Source organism: Triticum urartu, chromosome 1A, assembly GCF_056163025.1.
Source record: "Triticum urartu cultivar PI428250 chromosome 1A, HENAU_Tu73, whole genome shotgun sequence".
Classification (NCBI taxonomy): Eukaryota; Viridiplantae; Streptophyta; class Magnoliopsida; order Poales; family Poaceae; genus Triticum; species Triticum urartu.
In genome coordinates this window covers 426,951,237-426,972,114 of record NC_141873.1, presented here as the reverse complement: position 1 = coordinate 426,972,114, position 20,878 = coordinate 426,951,237, and the positions used below count along the sequence as shown (strand labels likewise).

Below are 20,878 nucleotides of genomic sequence, written 5' to 3'. Positions count from 1 at the left end.
CTAGTCTAATTCTTCTTCTAGTCTTCTTTTTCTAACTTTCTTATTTGTCATTTTGCAGGTTTCATTCACTTCACGGAAGCCAGCTTCCTATGATGGATTGCTTGCTTTTTCCTGTTTTTTCATTTGATGCACTTCTTGTATTCTACTCGCTTGCTATGATGAAACTTTGCATATTGTAATATGTATGGATCGATGGAACTATGTGCAACCTACTATGTATGTATGGATGGATATATATGTGCTGGATATTTATTATGTTGGATATATATGTGCTGGATATTTATGTGATGGATATATATGTGTTGTGAAATATTTGTTGTGATAATTGTTGGATATAAGAAAAACAGAACAAAAAAGAGGCAGTGCAGGCTCTTTGCCGTCCGCGGCAGACGGCAAAGACCCCTTTGCCGTCGGTGGCAGACGGCAAAGCAAAGCTGATGGCAAAGACTTTGCCTTTGCCGTCCGCCGGGCGGACGGCAAAAAAGAGCGGGCGCTGACGTATAGCTGACGTCGTCTGGCGGACGGCAAAGAGGCGCTCAAATTTGCCGTCCGCTGGCGGACGGCAAAGGCCGCCGTTAGCCGCCTAACGGAGTAACGCTGGCGGACGTGCAACATTTTTTCGTCCTCCCTCTTTGCCGTCAGCCGCTGTAGGCAAAGGGCTCTTTGCCGTCCGCCATAAAAAGCAGACGGTGAAGGACCTGTTTGTCGACCATATCTTTGCCGTCACTGTTTGCCGTCCGCCGCGGACGGCAAAGTGCTTTGCCGTCAGCCGTCCCTGCCTTTGCTGCCCGCCATGGCAGACGGCAAAGTACTGGATTCCTGTAGTGTTGGTGGATTGTGTGGTGGCTGCTCACTGCGGGTTGGACGGTGGTGGTGGCGCGGTCGGCTTGCGCTGGTCTGCTCGGAGAAGCGATCCGGGTGTAGACTCGGCTCCTTGATGCCCTTCGGCTTCGCCGGCGGTGCCACTGCTGTGATGTAGACTCGGCTGCGTGTGACTCTTCGTCCGGGTGTGGACTCGATCGCTCGTTGCCCTTCGGCTGCACCAATAGCCTTGAGACATCATGGATGGTCTCGGGTGATTGGAGCTATTCGTCTACGGTGGTGGTGTTCTCGTGCGGCTCAGGTTGGTAATGGTTGCTCAAGACCCTCTCATGGTTACCGTTGTGTTGCGGCGAGCTTGGTGCTCTTGGAGTTGTCTCGGCTCATCTTTGCTCAAGGATGGCGCAAGATGCCTTTCAATTCGTTCCGTTTTTCTGTGGCGGAGTCCCAGTCAAGGTTCATGTCTGGGATGACACTCGTTGATTGTGGATGCTCCTCAGTTGTGCCATGGGGCCGATATACCCGCCAATGCGTTTGGCTGTTTGCAAAGTCCTGATATTGTGATCTCTTGACGACACCCCACATCTACCTGTATCTCTCATGATTATGGTCTTATATCTGTCAGCTAGGCCGTGCCTTGTACGGTTTTCGGCCCGGTTTTCCTTATAAACGAGGTCAATTTGTTAAGGTTTTCGATCCGGTTTTCCTTATCTTTGAGTAATATATTCAGTTTGTTAAAAGTCATTGTGATTGAACATGTATATTGTGCACATAAGCTCCCTTGTTGAGTTGTTTTTCCACGACGATGAAATTGTTATGCAATCCATATATGCATCATTTGTTGTAGTTATATTTGAATTAAATTTCATAAAGTATGGATTTCAAATGATGTTGAACCTACTGGGATGATTTATTTGAGAGATGCTCTAAAATGATCCAATGGGCCACTGTGCTATTGAAGAGGAAGAAAACAAGTGAGATCGCAGCCTCTACTTTATTATACTTTATTAATGATGAACAAGCTAGGTTTCATCACCAGAGCGCACTTTGTCCGAAAATTCCAACCTTGACAATGTTGCCCAGTAGTTTTAAAACATTGGTTCGACAATGATGTCCAGTAGTAGTAGTTCTAAACACATGGGTGCTAGGTGACGCCGACACACCAAAGAAAGATGCATGCTGAAAATCCCAATGCAAGGTTTAGCATGTTTGTCTCAGCTCGTACTGGTGGCAAATTGTCAACGGCGTGTCCTTGGAAACTGGCCTTTCCTCCGACCAAAGCTCCATGTTCAAATCACCTGTTCCCCAATGTACCAAGCATTTGCTAACCTGACTGGGATCAAAAGTATTTACCAAGCTCACCCCTACACATTTGTCCACTAGCATCCATTCCCCTGGTAGTTTACAAGATAACAAATGAAACAAATAATCTCAGAAAAGTAACCAAATCAAGGGCAAAAAATGCTGATCAGTTAAATAACCTCAGAACTTTGGACAGCTTAATTTACCGTTTGGCCGGAGGTCTCCCTCTAATGTCACTTCTCCAGATTCTGGAGAGAACTCTTGCTTTGAGCCATTGATGGCCGTAAAAGCAACAACCACCTCAGTTGGGTGCAGAAGGGTGAAAGTAGGATGAACTCGCAAACATACCAACCTTCACAGGAGGAACATACTTCAGTTTTCCGAGATACTATTTCACTCTGAATAATCAAAGATACCTCTGCCTAAAATTTTAACTCAAGTTGGATCGGAATAATTATAAAACTTGCCGAACGGTAGAACAAAGCATACCCAGGAGAAAAAGAACATATGCCAGCAAATCTAAGATTTAATAGAATCTGAAAGCATTTTGTTTTGTGGCACCAATGCAATCTGTGTGGGCATTCACATGAGCGTTCTGTATTGTGTAATTAATAAGTCGCAGCTGCACAATTCCTGATCAAGGATTACAAACATTACTTTTTTATAAAACTTAGCACTCACCTCGAAAACCCACCAGAGCCAGCTCCAACACTTCTTGCTTGAATGCTAGAGTTAATCTGAACAATCTTTGGGTTGTCTTTCAAAATGGATATGTGGCGCTGAAGAACAAGACCACCCCCAATATCACCTTCCAAACAAATAGATTCCTCCTCTCCTGATTGCTCAAGATACCTCCTGTATTTTTTCAACTAACAGTTATTTTGTTGCCAAAAGTGGAGCTACACAACTATTCACCCACAAGTCAAAGAGCATCAAACAGAAGTAAGAAACAGTCTAAATGATGTTTTATTTTACCTAACGACTGTGTACTCTTCTGTGCACCCAGCAGACCTATATTCAGTCCCACTGTATTCTTCATAACCATTTATTTCAATCCTGCTATGAAGCCACTGGGAATCTGTAGTGATCAAGCATAAACCATACGTAAGTTAACAATAACAAGACTTGGGTCAATGTAGAATCCATTCGCAATCATCAATGGCATACTAGGACTGCAAGAACATTACTCAAATGTTGAAGCATCTCAGAATAACCTTAAACTACTCTTTTGCAACAGATGTACTGGTCAACAGCAATTCAGGGCAATCTCTATTTGACCGCATATACATCCTATCAGTAACAATGAGATTGTAAACCTGGCCTGAGCACATTAATAATATAATAGAGGTGAACCATACCAGTAGGAAGATGTGTCATCGAAATAATACGACCACCAATCCATGGTACAACCTTAAGCAGCCAGTCCCCGCTCTTCAAATCAATAGGTATTTTTGAGAGTTCAGCACCTTCCTGTCCTGACGGTTCATCTATATCAGGTATAGGCGAAATCATCTCTGCACGATCATCACAAGATAGCAATATAAGACAAGTTCAGACATAAGCCCTTCTAGATCTAAAACATTATATCCATGGCAAAATAGTGGGATCGATACCCAAACGTTTCTTGAGCTCAAGTTCACTTGTTGCGACTAAGCTGGACACTTCAGACCCCGAAGGCATCGTAATATGTAGTTCTTCGCCATCGACACCATGTGAACTTATCTGAGTTCGCAAGAAGTCATTAAAACCCTACAGCCAACATTTGTTTATTTATCAAGTGAGAAATAAGAAACAAGTCAATAGACATACCATAGCACCTCCACCAAGTAATATACTTATGTTTAAGTTACGTTTTGGTCTGTTCCAGGATCCTTCGGTTTTCAGAACTTTCACAGAAACCACTGATGAGTGGACTTGGGCAACATAATATGTCAAAAGGTAGTTCCCCTGTGTGAACCCGTACCCATCCCCAGCATCTTCGAATAGGACACCTTCAGCTTTACCTATAAAACAAGTCAGTCATGGTGCAAAGCAGGGTGAATCATTCAGTATGACCATGTTTTAAATCAGTCGCTTGAACGCAGAAAATGGGCTAACCAATGCAGCAACACATAAGAGATGATGGAAATACAAATTAAATAGATTGACAGCATATTCGATTATCTATACCTAATAATAAAGCATGGATTGGTTCTGCCGGTCCGTCTTGCAAAAAAAAAACTGTGTTTTCTTAAAATCAACCCGCAGTCCGGACTTAAGTCACACCTGAACCGTTATTTTACATTTTTATGAAAACCCCCTGACCTTTTAGGTAATTCATCCGCGGATCATATTTAAGTCAAACAAATGCTTTTCTAAATCATCCATATCTTTTAAACCATAACTCCGATTTGAACATGTTTTATATGAAATTTGATTAGAAAAATATGTAGAATATGAATATGAGATTATTTTTACCTGTTAAGAAGATATTTAAGTCAAACAAATGATTTTCTAAATTATCCGTATCTTTTAAACCGTAACTCCGATTTTAACATGTTATATATGAAATTTGATTAGAAAAATGTGTGGAATCTGAATATGATGTTAATTTTACTTGTTAAATATTTTTAAAATGTTGTTTTGGAAGCAAACTTATAATCTATAGCGCGTGATCCATTTTTCTTTCGTACCGGCGGCGATCCGGATTGCAAATAAACGCCCACTATAACCATATAGGGAAAAGAAAACATCGATAACTACACATGCATACCTCTGACAAACGTCGTACGGGAAAACAACAGGTTTCTCATGACGAGAGAGAGAAAGCGAGAGAGAGAGAGACGCCTTAGGATTAACCACATTCAAACACGTTTTGGTTTGTGTGAACACTGAGGCCACCGCCGGCGAGGGTGAGAAGGAGGATAAGCGGCAACACAATATGATGCCTCGCTAAAATGAAGGGGGTGGACCTATTGTGGTCTTGAGTGATGGTTGTTGGGTTAAGAGCGTGTGTTATGTTTTTCTCCCGTTGCAACGCACAGGCTCTTTTGCTAGTTTATCCCAGAAAAATACACGAGTATCTGCAGATTACTATATGTAACTAGATATGATCTTCACAAAGAGAAAGTGGGAGGTTTTTTTTTCTAGAATACGCAAAAGCCTTGAGTTTTGATGCATTGGTAGAAAGAAGAGTTTGTACAAGCCCTAAGAAGGGCAATGCCCGGAGTTTATAACACGATGCCGCTAAACGCCACCACCATCGAAAGCAAAGCCACGAGAACCCTCACATTTGCTGCAGCCTATTGCTTGGGCGTTGACGAAGATGATAGTGTTGTGATGCTTCAGATGCACCGACCACCTGGACTATAGCCGTTGACTTTCCAGAACGAGGGGGGGGGAGGGGTCGATTAGATCTAGGAGTGCACCTCGTGCCACACTGTCCACGAAAAGGAGCAACTAGTGAGGAAATGGGCCATCGCCTCACCCGACTGATCGCAGAGCACGCAAGCCGCTCAATGATGTAGCAACTATCCTGGCAAGCTGGCCACACGAAGAACTTGACTCCACGGGAGCCCTAGTCTTCCAGTCAAGCTTCCAAGAGCTCGAATCGACCCTCCATGAAATACTACATCATAGCAGCTCTTGGAAGTATATTGGCCAAAATCTTCCACCCATACCGCCGGTGAGTATGCATCCCCAACCCTAGCCCGTGCGTAGGCCCCCCGCGGGTAGCGGCGCCGTCACAGCCGAACGGGGCCACCAGGGCAAAGCCCTTCACAGTGGATGGCGGCGGGGCATCTTTCCCCTCGCGACGGCTGGCTTGGGCATGGGTGCTGGGCTCATGTGGCAGCCATCTTGCGTCATGGCGACGGGGATGGTAGTGGCACGGCGGCTGCACCGGCCTGTCTGGCGATAGGCTGGGTCGTGGTGGAGCGCTCGTCCGTGGCGGCAGCTCTGCCCCGATCTGATTCTATTGAGTCATAGTGGTTGCATCGATTCGTCGGTTGCAGGTGTTCGGCGGAGGGGTGCGGACGGTGGTGGTGTCCTTCTCCTTGGTCCGAGCCGGCGGCGCGCAGGCTGTTCACAGAACGAAGGTGGTTTTGACCTAGGGTTCGTGCTTTAGTGGGCCAGATCTAGGCCCAAGGCGAGTCGGGGCTTCCTTTCCGAGTAGGCGAAGGTGGGCTCGGTCCGGGTGGCAGTCGGTGACGACGTGCCGGGATCCTTCGGGCCAGGATCCTTCGGGCGGTGTGGTTGTTGTGGTTTGGCAGCGGCGCGATCCAGGTCGTTGGCGTCTTCGGTGGGCGGCGTAGATCTGGTTCGTGGTGCTGGGTGACGTCCGGCAGCGCGCGGATTCAAGGGCCGACTTTGTCCGGGTTGGTTGCCTTCGCGTTGTGCTCTTGTCTGTTGCATGTTGGTGGTGTCAATCCGAGTTGGTCTTTCCATGCGTTGTCGTGTCGTTGGACGGATTGGCGCCGGCGGCCACAGGCATGGTGGCGTTCGAGCTTGCTTGGCGACGGCCGTCGGCAGTCATTGGGTTGTATGCCCCCAGTCCACCAAGATTGGCTGGTGAGGCGGGTGGGGGCGCTTCCTACCGTGGAGGCGCCCCAGACCTGATGTCTGATGCCGAGCTAGGAATGGAGGAGGTTTTCCACTCCTACCATGGTTGGGTGCCCTGGGTGATGGTTCACATGGTTAGCTTCATAGCGACGATAGTGGCTATGTCTCTTGGTCGTCTGGACGACGAGGGGTGTAGCAATGGAGGGCTCGGGCTCATTCTCTGTCGCGGCAGTGGCGATGCCCGGATCCTGATCTAGTGACTTGTGCTCATCACAGAGCAGTGGCGGCGAAGCTCCACCATGTAGGCCTTGCTGGCTTGCTCCGCCTCGACACGCTCGCGGACCTCCCGGTCATCCCGCATCTCCTGTGCAGTGGCACCCGAGGGTCGACCGGCTCCAACCGCGGCAGGCCGTGGGGGAAGTTGCACCGGGCGTTGGCACAGTGGAGGCGGACTAACATGATGTCGTACTCACGTGCTATGCGCACTGTGGAGTGGAAGGAGCCAATCCAAAATCCGCTTGTGGGTGTCACGGCCGGTGACCTCTGCGAACCATGTCCCCTACCGGCATTGTCGCACGCCTATGTATTTTGGATAGCAGATGGGGGATACGGGATACATCGGCGCAGGAGGAAGTGTCGGCACGGCGACACTTGTGGCGGCATGGATTCATGTTGGGAATGGGTTGGCGGCGGCTGGATCTGGCCATTATCGGTTGCAGAGTGGATGTGGGTGAGGTGCGTGCGCTCCGGCATGGATTGGACGGCGGGGGCAGTGGGAGGTGAGGCGGAATGGGGTGGAGAATTTTTACTCCATGGCCGGCTGGTCGAGAATATTTAAGAGTCGCGGCCACCATGGAGTAATTTTTTTACTCCACTAACGATTTTAGGGGTTCGGTTAGTTCCTGGTTAGAGAAGGAAAACCAGATTTTTCCTCCTCTAACGCTTTATTGGGGATCGGTTCTTTTTTGGCAAAAAAAACCTTTTTCGGTTATTGGGGATCGGTTAGAGATGCCCTAAGGCAATAGGGCTAAGGCACCCCTGATGTGAGAGATCCATCGGCGGTCTACCAAGGCATCCTGGATGGTCCACCGCTTTCAGATGCGCCCAAAGACTAGAAGCAATAGCTCAGGCGCAATCTCAAATAGCGCAGCCATCAAGCCAGTGATCCTCCCAGAATAAGGTTGAGGCTCTGTTGCCAACTACCATCCTGGTGGATGCAGCAAACACCGCGTGCTCTTCTCGAGAGAATTGCATGTCGGGGCCCCTCCAAGGACGGATGGGGTCAGTGCACATCCTCCACAACCAACGAACCCTAAGAATGATTGCCATCCTACCTAGATCCGAAACACCGAAACCCCCAAGCCATAGGGGTCGACACAATCGACATGGTAGTGACCGCCCACTACGGCCCTCCTGCCCGCCCAAAGAAAGCCCCGAAGGATCTTGTCGATCTTCTGAGCCTTCTTGTTGAGCTCTAGAACCACCAGCTGATGGAGAGGCATAGCGACAAGGACAGACTTAACCAAAGTAAGGCCACTAGCTATGTAGACTAAGTGGGAACATGCCCCACTTAGATTTTCCCTTAAACATAACCAATCTCCGATGCGCAACAAACCAAAAAAATAAATCGTTCCAGACAAAACTTAAAGGAACAACATGCATGATGTGTGTAGTACATACCATTTTCATCTAGTGAAACAATTAGTGATAAATCATCATCTAAACTTGCTTCACCAACATGCTTAATAGGACGGCCTACAGGAAGTATGGCTCCACCCTGTAAATACATCACCGGCAGATCCTGTATAATCATTCAATTGTAACTAAAATCAGTTCAGCTCCAGACTAGCACTCATGACAGCACAATGAAAGATTCCTAAAAAAACAGCACAATGAAAGTTTACCAACCAACTTACAGGATGTGAATCTCCAAAATCAAAACGTGACCAAACACCCTTCGGCAACTTATGTGCACATTCATGAGCACCTTTATCAGGTGAAGTGCTGCCAAAATACCAGAGCAACTGAAGTCACACCAAAGCATAGGCGGAAAATACAAATTATTTCGCTATTATTTCAGTATACATGATAACACATGACAGAAAATCAAGTATTTTACAGCCAACAATGCAAAATCAGATTGCAGACAAGCCCATTGGCACAATAACATTCAAGCACATATACAGAAGAAAATCAGGAGCAAGAAGTTTGTTGTAAGCACATTGACGTGAAATCGTTACCTTGCGCAGATTAAAAGTGGTCCCAGGAGAAAGGAAGTCTCTATTTTCCTCAATCCTGGGTCTTGTGAGTCTACAAGGAAAACAAGGGATATGATTTAGTATCACAAAATAAATCCATCCTAACAAGATTACTTTCTATCAGCCCACCAATGAGACAGTCTTAGTAAGGAAGAAGACAAAGGGTGGATTTTTTTAGATATCTAATTTTGCATCAGAATTCAAATAGCTGGCATTGGTTAGAATCAGAAAAGATTTCTCCAAACAAACGTATTCTGCAGTTCAGCAACCAAAGGATGTGACTTAGAAAATGGGTATCCGCTACTTAGATACATTAGTGGGACAGTGAGACAGCAATTATTACCAGCAAAGAAAAGTGGAGCAGCAACTGGAGCACCCTTCTTATGTGAAAGGTAAAATAGAGTGTAGATATGTGGCAGTAGGCGATACCGTCTTAGCAGCGCAAGACGACAAACTTCCTCACACTGAAATATATATGAGCTGTTAGAAATTAGCAGTGCCAGAAATCGAAGGGGCTTGACTTTAAATTAGCTAAAATCAACATGACAACCAAAAGAAGGTAACTTGCATGTCAACTTCAGTTCAGGTTCTCAGACGCTGACACACGAGACCTGTTCAACTTCAAACAATAGCACAGTGGAGAAGAGTATTGCCCTGACACTCCAATACACAACCCTCTGAAGTTGCAAACCTGGAAAGCTAAATTCTTGAAGGATCTTCAGCTGATCTCTTATCATACCAAGGTCGAAGTTTGCGAGTTGGAAAGCTAAATTCTTGAAGGATACTCAGCTGATCTCTCATCATATCAAGGCTCAAAATAGACAAGATTTCTCCGATTAATGTAAGTCACTCTAGTGCCGAGTGTGTTGGCTTGGGCGTTTACTCTCTTTTAGTCTTTCAGACTAACCCTTCACTAAGATTTTATAATGATGTGATACAGTTAGTACTTGCAAAGTGAAGCTAGTGTGGGTGTGTAGGGGGGCCTTATGCAAAGGTCGCCGTATACGGACAAAGTTGACACATCAATGTTTCTTTAAATAGGTTCAGTTACCTCGTGGGGCATGACGTACTCCCACGTTAGGAGATGCAACGATAGAAGTGCTTAGCTCGTCAGAAGTCCGTAGACGTAGCCATTTCCGAAGCTCCCCTTCTCTTGATGATCCGAGACTTAAAAGGTCCCTCGGATCCCGACACCCAGCTCCAAGACTTACAAGGTCCCCTTGGAGGGGGGTGCCTCTCCCTTGTTGATTTATGTGAGAGTGAATGAGAGTACATGCTCATGGGGGCTATTTATAGCCTTAGGGATCATTGACAAATGACAAGGCTACCCTTTAGGTGGTACTTAGGAGGTGTAAGCTAGGTAATTTATGGTCCACTAGTCCATGGAGTTGAGATCTAGATGGCTCGAAACTGTGCCAGATTGGAACAAGCGTAGTTAAGATCTAAATGGTTTTAGAGTTTAAAGGTAAAGCTGTGGACTTTCTGCCGGAGTTCTTTAGGGCCAAATGTAAACTGTCCAAACATATTATTACTTCCATGGAACAAGCCCAAAAAGATTAAAATGACCACATATGATTTACTCCCTCCGTCCGAAAATACTTGTCCTAGAAATGGATAAAGCGAATGTATCTATAACTAAAATAAGTCTAGATACAACCATTTCTAGGACAAGTATTTCCGGACGGAGGGAGTATATGCTAACCATTATTGGAAAATAAATGGAAAGTGTCCAAACATATTATTACTTCCATGGAACAATCCCAAAAAGAGTAAAATGATCACATATGATTTATATGTTAACTATTATTGGAAAAAATTAAAACTAACATATATTACTCCAATGGAACAAGCCCAAAAAGATTAATAATCACACATGATTATTTGTTAACTATTATTAGAAAATAAATTGAAAAACTGTCCAAACATATTATTACTTCCATGGAACAAGCCCAAAAAGATTAAAATGATCACAAGGTTAGTGACCCATGATTGTATGCAACATACACAATGAGAAAAAGTCCCTAGACAGTAACCCATTTTCTGAAGAAAAAGTTGGCCCCATAATGTAATACTCCCTCCGTAAACTAATATAAGAGTGTTTAGACCACTATTTTAATGATCTAAACGCTCTTATATTAGTTTACAGAGGGAGTATCAATTATCGAATCAAAAACTTAAGGTTATGGGTGGCTAATTGACTGACCCAACAAAATGGATTGCTGAAGGAAATGTATAGTACCTCAATATCAAGAGAACTCACTTATAGATCTGGCATTTTTTTTAACAAGGCTGGCATGTCAACTAAGCAAAAAGATATTAATAGAAAAATACCTTCGCTAGCAATTCATACATCATGGCAAGTAAAATGCAGAAAAGCATCATGCAAAGAGATCTAGGCTTCTTTATGTGCATTGGTGGGGGCCGCAGGCATGAAAACAGTACCTCTCGCAAAAAAGAAAAAAAAAATAGTACCTCTTCACCGAAGGACCATGGCTCATGGTCAATGCTTCCAGTTTCAGAATGACCACGTGAAAATGGAAACAATGCACCAACTCCCATCCATCTCCCAAAAAGTTTTGGAGTGGCATTTCCAGCAAACCCACCAATATCAGGACCTGACAGTGGCTGACCACTAAGACCCTGACAAGATAACCGCATAGTTAGATTCCTAGAAATGTATGCTACTGTCTCCTCAAAATCACACCAGTAATAGTAAGTTTGACACAGTGATAGTTTTTCATGTAAAAATATACTAAAAATGCTGCAATTACTTATGCAACAGATTACGAATGACATACTAAGAAACAGACTTGTCATAAAAATAGAACTACAATTTACTAAAGAACCGACTTTTTAAACTAATACAGGAAACAACGGTTTTCAAGCGTAATACAAACAAAACTTGTATGTTGCTTTTAGGTCAGAAGATTATATTCACAACACAATTAATTCATAGACTGCTTGATTGTTAATTTGTTTATTAGAATAACTGAGCATGATTTAAGGTGAACTGGGATACTGTCAAAGACGGAAGAGGACTAGGTTTTGGTACATTTTTTAGATGGAACTATTGGGACTAGGATAAATATTTCACTTACCAATTGAAGAACCATTGGCAGACTCATATGCATATGCTCCCAGTTTGACAGATTATCACCAGTCCATGTTGCAGCATAACGCTGGCTTCCTATAAAACCAGCTCGTGTAAGAACAAATGGTCGTTTGTCTGTACTAGCCATCGCCATTCCTTCATATGTAGACCTTGCCATTAGCATTCCATAGACCTGAAAATTTATAAAGATCAAAGCATAAAACACGTAAAGTAGCCAAACTATTTGACTGCATTCCATTACTTTTACTGATAAAGGAATAAAATGATACATTATGATAGTAAGAATGATTCTGGACACCACCAATATCTGCATCGCCTCTATGTATATTGCTTTCCGGCATTGTTTTTGTAGTTGTCTGCAAGTTGACACCATCACTTTTGGTTACATGGGACAAAATGAAATAATAGGATATAAAATAAGGAGCTATGACTAAGCATATGGCAAAAAGAATGAATTATGATAGAACATATACTTTGAAGACAGCAGGCTCATTCATATCATTCCATATTCCATCAACGCCATTGGAGACAAAATCCCTGACCAAACTAGCCCACCAGGTGCATGTTCTTTCACAGGTAAAATCAGGAAAAACACAATCACCGGGCCATACCTCGCCTGGATTTAAAGTTCATGAGGGATCTTTTACTGATAAGTTCATCAAGATGACCAAAGGAGCTTATTTAAGTCATGAAATGTACCAATGAATGGACTGCCATCTGCCTTTTTAATCCAAACATCAGTTTCTGAACCACTATCATATACAAAGTAACCCTTCTCTTTCTTGATTCCTGGATCAAGCATCCAGATTGATTTGCAACCGATGGAATGGAGATCATCAGCCATAGATTTCGGATCAGGAAAACGGTTCTGTAAAATATGATAAGATGCCAAATTACTCAGACAAAAGCAAACAAAATATCACGCAAAGACAGTCAATGGCCACGGAAAAAACATGTCAAAATGCACTCAGAATACCATTCTCTGGTTCACATTATGAAAAGATTGCTCCATGGCAATTCATACAGCACTAGGCAGAACAAAGTACATGCCGTATTTGCCATTTTGAAGCAATATGTATTTTTAACATGCAGATGAAGCTAATACAGGTTTTCACCGATACTACTTTCATGCAGTGGCGGACCTAGAACCTTATAATTGGGGGTGGGGGTGCCACAATAAAAAATTGTCAAAATTTACACTACAAATAGTGTAATTAGGTCTAAATCTTATCATAATCTAAACAAATAAATTAGCATTAAGTTGTTACTCCCTCCGTTCCAAAATACTTGACTTCCATTTGTCCAAAAATGGATGTACCTATATACTAAAACATGTCTAGATACATCTATACTATTTAGCAATTTCAGAGGGGGTGCCATGGCACCCATGCCCCCCCCCCCCCCCCCTTAGATCCACCACTACTTTCATGTACCAATTATGATAGAACATGAAGTACTTACACTACCAATTGTGAAGCATCTAAAACCATCCATATTTTTAATATCAACCCAAACAAGATCGCAAATTACATGCCCTATTTGGCATTTTCAAGCAATATGCATATTTAACATGAAGGGGGAGTTAATGCAGTTTGTCATACTATTTTCATGTAGCAATTATGATTGAACGGGAAATACTTACACCATCAAATGTGAAGCATCTAAAACCATCCATATAATCAATATCCATCCAAATCACATCGCAAGGAATGCCTTTCTCTCTAAAAGTTCTGATAACCTGTGGAAATAGCACAAAAAAATAATGCCTGAAAGTGCATTCAGAGAGAGAGAGTGTGTGTGCTCAAGAAACATGAGACCATTTATTTATGGTAGTGACAGTTGGACCAACTATCCGACAACTATGCTCCGCAACTGAACCTCTTGACAGAAATAAATAATGTAAAAATATAAGCCAAGCAAATGGACCGAGATGTGGTTATGTCTTGCACCACTCGGTGAGGTCGCTTAAAACAGAAGTGTTGTGGTGGTTTGAACCGCAAACTCGGTGGTTTGGGAATTTTCTCTGAGGTACCGAGTTTTGGTTATGTTGTGCCCCTTTTTGTTAGGGCAGTTTTAACCTCTATAGTGAGTTGGTTTAAACCTCCGTTATGAGGCGGGCAACCAAAGTTTGCTCTGGGGAATTCTTCTCGGTGATCCCGAGGCTCTTCTCTGTGGGATGTGTTGTTTATCTCAGTAAAACCAAGATTCAAACTCAGTAGCTCCAAGTTTGCCCTTTGGTTTTTGCAGAGTGCATTTCAGAAATGCCAACACTGTCCCATACGGTGTCGGGATAGGTTCATGTGTGTCCAACAGTCACACCTAATAGCCTCCACGTTGATTGCGTCCTAGATGGAGGCCACTGCCTCCTAGATGGCTTGGTGGTTGCGAGCTCGCTGATCTTCTCTAAGAAGGTTATGAAGAGGCCCGAGAGTGGTTGTGGAGCTCACCATCTCCTGAGTGGAGGAACAAGCTAGCCATAGTGAGCAGTCCTTGTTACATGCTTGGATCCCAAGGGAAGAGCTCAATTCAGAGACGGCTAAGACTCTGTGTCCTTGGTCTTTGTGACCTGAAAGCCTCCTCAATGAAGGTACGATATCAGTGGATCTCTGAACTTCGGTAACAAACATCGTCCATCTCCCTCCCTTGTCTCCTCTACTTACTTGCATTGCATATCTTCATATTCTTACTTGTGAAACTGCCTTGTGTAGATAGTGATTCAATTGCTTAGCTTCGTATGATTGCATATCTTTGTAGACTTGGCTTGTTGGTGCACTTAGTTCAGCCTAGTTTTTTAGGATCTGAACTTACAAAAATCTGGTTGGTTATATTCCACAATTAAACATTGCCTAAGTTGTAATTGTTTTCATAACACTTACCCCCTCCCACCCACCATGCGACATCTGAGGTCTTTCCACTAAGGGCCTCTTTGATTCAAAGGATTTCTAAAGGAATTCTGGAGGATTCTAGTCCATAGGAATTTTCCCTATCTGGGTTGTTTGGCTCGTAGGATTATAATCCGTATGAATTTTTCCTTGGTATTCATCTGTACCAGTTTTAATGTGAGATTTTTCATCCATTCCAACCTCATGTGAAGAATCCTATGTTTCTCCTGCGTACTTTTAAACACCCGTACTAATCCTGTAGTATTGAAGATGATATGCCACTCCATTCCTGTGTTTTTCCTATTCCTGCGTTTTACAAATCCTGCGAACCAAAGAGGTACTAAGCATTTTGGATAACCTTGATTACAAACTTTTTGTGTTTTCCCCTTTTTGGCGAAACAATGATGCACCATCATAGATTAGATCAATCATCAATGGGTTTACAAGAGATGGAAACATTATAGATAATATGTGGGCAAATCCTATTTTTGTATACTTATGCATTAACAATCAGAGAATAGCCTCAACACATATGGAGTCTACACTGAACTCTCTTGCAGCAGGCGCCACCTGCTGCTTCTTAGTTCACATGTGCACGACATGCAAGATAGTGAACTGGACATTACTTAAACAGTAATAACTATTACACTTTTATTCATCTTACTGAAGGGTAGGAATTGTTGCCCCTAGTATTTCCTTCAGAAAATAATGCATGTAGAAAATAAACAACCACTCTGTCAAGAAAAATACCTTGAGTACTTTCTCAGAAGAATCATAGCTCCAACGACATTGATGATAGCCAAGAGACCATTTTGGGGGCATGGCCACAGTCCCTGCAATGGATATTTTTGTATTTATACTTTTAAGTGGAGGTCAAGTTAAATACTCGGTTCCCTAAATGTCATTATTTTGGACAAAGGCAAAGTCAAGCTTTCAAAACTTTGACTACTTATGACATTCAAAACATTTATCGAATTGGAGGGAGTAACATATCCACATCTAAGTTCCAATTCTGGGTTATGCTATGACCTATTAGATATAAATGTAATTAATAATTAGCAAAATGAAGCAACAAAAATGTGCTAGATAGCGCATGGCTTTTGGGAGCAAACTGCAGACACAATACAGAACTATGATCCCACCAAAGAGCTACTACAACACTTCGATTTTCCAGTGGCTCAATTGCTCTAAAGAATAACTCTCTTCAAATATATTTTAACAGTGCCAAGTGCCAACTAATAGTGCAAAATCAGTTAAGACTTAGAACTGAATATTTTGCTCACCAGTACCATAACTTATACACTTTTTCTTGTCAAAATGGAATTGTAAATTTTATAGAAAACACGCCTACTTTCATACTAGAGCAGAGATATACAACTCCAGAGTTTCTATACAGTATGTATGATGTTAAAGTTCAAAACATTGGACATGAAAGGTACATCTGATAAACATTTAGTAGGGGAAGAGATTGATTATGAGATGAGAAATACCTATTGCATGGGACAATGACATCATAACTTCAGCTGGAGAATTATATGGTCCAAAAGTAATGATAGGGTAAGCAGATGGGGCAGAAAACTTGATAGTACATTCTTGTCTCAAGTCAATCTGATATAGCACACGATAATTAAGTTAAGAGAAACAGATCAGTTCAAAACATAAGCTACAGAGAAATGCAGGGAACATACTTCACATCGTCGTGTGGTGTCAGCTAGGACGCCGAATGCCTTCCCGTCAGGGAGGACAGCCAACACCCAAGGGTGTGATTGATATAATGAAGTGGTCCCTGGCCCAAAACCCCATGCATCTGTGTTCCAAGTGAAAACCTAATGGGAAGATACCAAGAGACCATGAGAGGAAATTATTTCATTTGTTGAAGAAGCAGGAATGGGACATAATTATACGTTCATCAAAGGCCCATACTCGTTTCCCAGTTCGTTCAAGTGGACCACTAGCTTCTCCTGTACCGTAGAAAGACGTCCCAGAAGGAAGCTGCTTGTTGAAAGGATATTCAAGTTAGTATATAAACTACATACGTTCATTATTTGAACAATATTACAGTTGCAAGGAGATGGTATTAGAGCGCGTAAAGCAGTAAACACATCATGATTATGTTAAGAGATAATGCACATTGCCCTCCTGAAATATGGGCTGAGTTTATAGATAAAGCATAAACCCCAATAACTTTTCAGCAGAAACCCCTAAACTCTAAAAAAAGTTCACTTACCACCTTCTATCCAAACTAAATGTTCATTATTTGTTTATTTTTTGAGAAAACAAAAGCTTGCACCTCGATACATTGATGGAAAGAATAGAACTACAACTGTTCAAGCCGAAGACTGGGCCAAACAATCAAACACTCATGACAAGACCATGACAAACAGCAGGCAGACAGACATTCCAACCGACCCACGAAACAACCCTGGCCTAGATAACATCCACAGAAGCTCAAGCGCACTAAACCTACCAAAGCCCCGCCATAGGAAAAGAGAATCTGACTGTAGAGAAGACCAAAATTGGGCCTCTTCCACTTTGGAGAAGCAAGTCAATGGCATCGTGGACCACAGGCTTCCGACTGCCAATGGTGTCGAGGACTAGAACCACCAAACGCTGCTCACAACGTAAGCACTGCACCACCATACATCGCCGTGTTTTGATAAAGAACTTGAAGGCATAAGAAGAAATGCATCCACCTACAATCGCGATCTCCACTCAACATCCCGCAAGAGTCCATTTGAGGTGGTGTGTGGCTTCAACCCACTCACACCCATCGATCTACTTCCACTACCATTCTGAGAGAGGACACGTATGGATGCCAGCAAATGAGCCGAGTACATCAAGAAGCTCCATGAGACCACCAAGGCCAACATCGAGAACCAAGTACAACGCCAAGCTGCCAAGGTTAACAAGCGTCGATGTCCGATGATCTTCAACCCAGGTGATCTCGTTTGGGTACACCTTCATCCGGAGCAATTCCCAGAGGAGAGGAAGTCCAAGCTTATGCCTAGAGGAGACGGACGTTCCCAAATCCTTCAACGCATCAATGACAATGCCTACAAAATCGACCTTCCCAAGGACAAGTACTCCGTGGGCGACACGTTCAACGCCACCGATCTCTCTCCCTGTCATGGTGATAAGCCTTTAGAGTCGAGGCCGACTAATTTTCAAGAAGGGAGAGATGATACGCCAGTCGCCAGATTCCTCGGACATCGCCATGCCAAGCAGAGAGATGATGCGCCAGGTTCCTCGGACATCACCATGCCAAGCAAGGAAGGACTCGTTGGACCAGTGACAAGGGCACATGCAAAGGCAATCCAACGCAGATGAGCTCCAATTGATACACTCGAGGATTGGCTACTACCGAATTTTTCCTTGGACTTACCTAACTTTTTCCCCCTTGTTTCCAAAAGTAACTAGTATATGTCTATCAGTTTCTAACCTATCTTGTCTGGTAGTTAAATAACTAGCATGCTGACTTTGTAGCATGAACTGCTAATACTGACGTACTTGTAGCGGGTAACAGAAAACAATGGGAAATCATAAATCAACACCCGGGCTTATTTTCCCTTCTGGGAAGAACGTGTAGCTTCTTTACCTCAAAAGGCCAAAACCATCAAATATCCATGGTTCCAGGCTTCATTCCAAAGTTTCAGCAAATTTCGTTGGTAAAAAAAAATCGCTCAAAATAGCTTGGCTGCTCAAGCTGTAAACATACGAAAAGCCTCAGAAGTGCAACTCAATAAATTGACATCTCTATCCAAATGTAAGCGGTGTGGGCAGCCTATTGAAGTTATTGGGTTTAACTCCAAGATTTAGCAACATTTTTTGAATGGTTCTTTTTTTATATTCAAAATTTCAACTCATTTGGTTTTCATTCTGAAATTCCCACATTTCGCTAAACTTTGGCTGCTTTGGCTAAGGTCCTTGAGTGATCACTTAGTGGAAAAGAAAGTGATCGGGTGATGACAGCCAGGGGTTGGGCCTGGAAGCAGCCTTCCTTCGAAGAAAGTGTAAATGTATCAGGGCCCGAGTGATTCACCGAAGAGACAATACCTTGAAAGCAGCTTTTTCAAGTGTTATTAGTAGCGAAACGTTCTGTCGATCAGGGGATCTTTTTTTTGGTGAAAGACCAAATTTAAATGAACACATAAATCGTCCCGCAACAATTTTACAGTATCCCTAAGCATGACATTAACAAAATCAATACCACACCGCAGATCAAACACATAAAAGCATCTTATGTCGCAACAAATCTACGGTGTCCGTAAGCATCGACATTGCCAAAATCAATACCGCACCCGCGCATCAGTATCACTCACATGCTTCTCATCCACCAGCCAGAGACTCACCGCAAAACAGTAGCACTGCCTGTGCGAAGCACGCATACCTTAATCACAACCTTCTGGACGTTCCCCGCCACCTCGCACGCCGGCACGACCGCGGGACGATCCCCGCCCTCGCGCGGCTCCTCCCGCCGCCGCGGCTCGACGAACGACAGGCTGGGCCCGGCGGCGGACCGCGCCTCCTCCGACGCGTCGAACCGGAACACCCCCTCCTCCAGCACGGGCACCCAGACCATCTCCCCGACGGGCGCGGCCATCGTCGCCACCGCCCCCGCCGCGGCCGCAGGCGGAGGACTCCCGCGGAAGCACCTGCAATGAGCTCAGCGCGGTGAGGGGTCCAGACCGGAATCGCGGATCGACGCTGGAGCCGGAAGAGGGATCGAAGTCGATCGGAGGAACGAACCTGAGAGGAGGAGGAGGGAGACGAGGGGCGAGTGGACTGCCCCGGTACTCGCGCTGGTGGGAGTGGAAGCGGGAGTGGGAGAGGGAGGCGAGGAGTGGAGATGAGATCCTGCGGGTGCACGGGGACAGCATCTCTTCTTGAGCGATTCGCTCGCTTGCTTGCGTGGTTTTGGATTTGTTAAATTAATGGGACGGGCAGTGCCTGTCTACTTGTCTTGGACCCAAGTGTCTGACGGCATGGGACGCTGGAGCCTCCGGTGGAGGTGCCTCAACTTGTTTTTTACATGGTCAGTTTAGTGCCTAAAGTTGTAAAATACGTAAAACTGGTGCTCAAACTTGTTCTAAATACGGTGCCTTCATTCTATCCAGACCTACGTACGGCGTACAAACGTAACAGTGGCTAAGATGCGCCCGGTGGCCCACGCGTGAATATGTTTTACAAAAAAACCCTCATTTTTACTTACTCAATATAAAAGCCACTAAATACATTGTGTGATAGCGAGAAATAACATGAAAAAAAAACTCCATAACAACGGCACGATCTGGCCAGACGGCCGGACTATGCTTCAAATTCAACTCCTACCTAGAAAGCTATACAATCCATGTATCGCTCTGCAATTTTCTTCTTTTTATTTTTTTCCAAGTTCCTATTTAGTTTCATAACACATAAATTTTTCCATATGATCCATATGAAAAATATAATTATCAATATGCTATTACTTTATATTTTAAATATTTTTTTAATTTTCATTATTGTGCTTCGAAGAGGCAGACATGAACTTAATTTATGTGGATTTAAATATTTTAACCTGTATTAAGAATTGCGAAGGGACTGTGGTATCCCCATCCCACCAGGGTTCAAATTCTGGTGCTCGCATTTATTCCTGACGTTCATAGGGGTGAGTGTATGCGCGTGTATATGAGCGCTTGTGTCTAAAGAAAAAACTTATATTAGGAATTATTGTCTAAATTTAAGAATAAAAAATGTCAACTGTGTTTGTATAAATATAAGGATAATTTACACAATAACTTTTTCACACATGTTGAACTCTTTTAAAAATACATGTTGTAAACTTTTTTAATGCATGACGAACATTTTTCAAAAAAGCGTTATAATTTTATAATACATGTGAAACATTTTCCAAAAACATGTTGACATTTTTCAAATGCACTAACACTTTCTTGAAGTTTATGGAAGTTGTATTTTGTTCTTATAATTTT

General features: G+C 43.5%; 1 protein-coding gene across 1 annotated transcript; it reads right to left on the bottom strand.

The window, feature by feature from the left end:
* Positions 1-1,781: 1,781 nt before the first annotated feature.
* Positions 1,782-19,836, bottom strand: LOC125515572 (uncharacterized). Its single transcript, XM_087523815.1, has 23 exons — positions 19,659-19,836; positions 19,300-19,564; positions 16,836-16,904; positions 16,601-16,738; positions 16,403-16,520; positions 15,663-15,745; positions 13,673-13,768; positions 12,730-12,898; positions 12,504-12,646; positions 12,300-12,386; positions 12,017-12,202; positions 11,391-11,558; positions 9,262-9,382; positions 8,901-8,970; positions 8,577-8,664; positions 8,341-8,461; positions 3,931-4,124; positions 3,735-3,843; positions 3,480-3,635; positions 3,097-3,199; positions 2,803-2,976; positions 2,328-2,473; positions 1,782-2,213 (listed from the first exon to the last, which is right to left on the bottom strand). Exons 1-23 carry the CDS (start codon positions 19,787-19,789, stop codon positions 2,020-2,022), a joined length of 3,129 nt encoding a protein of 1,042 aa, XP_087379941.1. The 5' UTR covers positions 19,790-19,836; the 3' UTR covers positions 1,782-2,019.
* Positions 19,837-20,878: the final 1,042 nt, after the last annotated feature.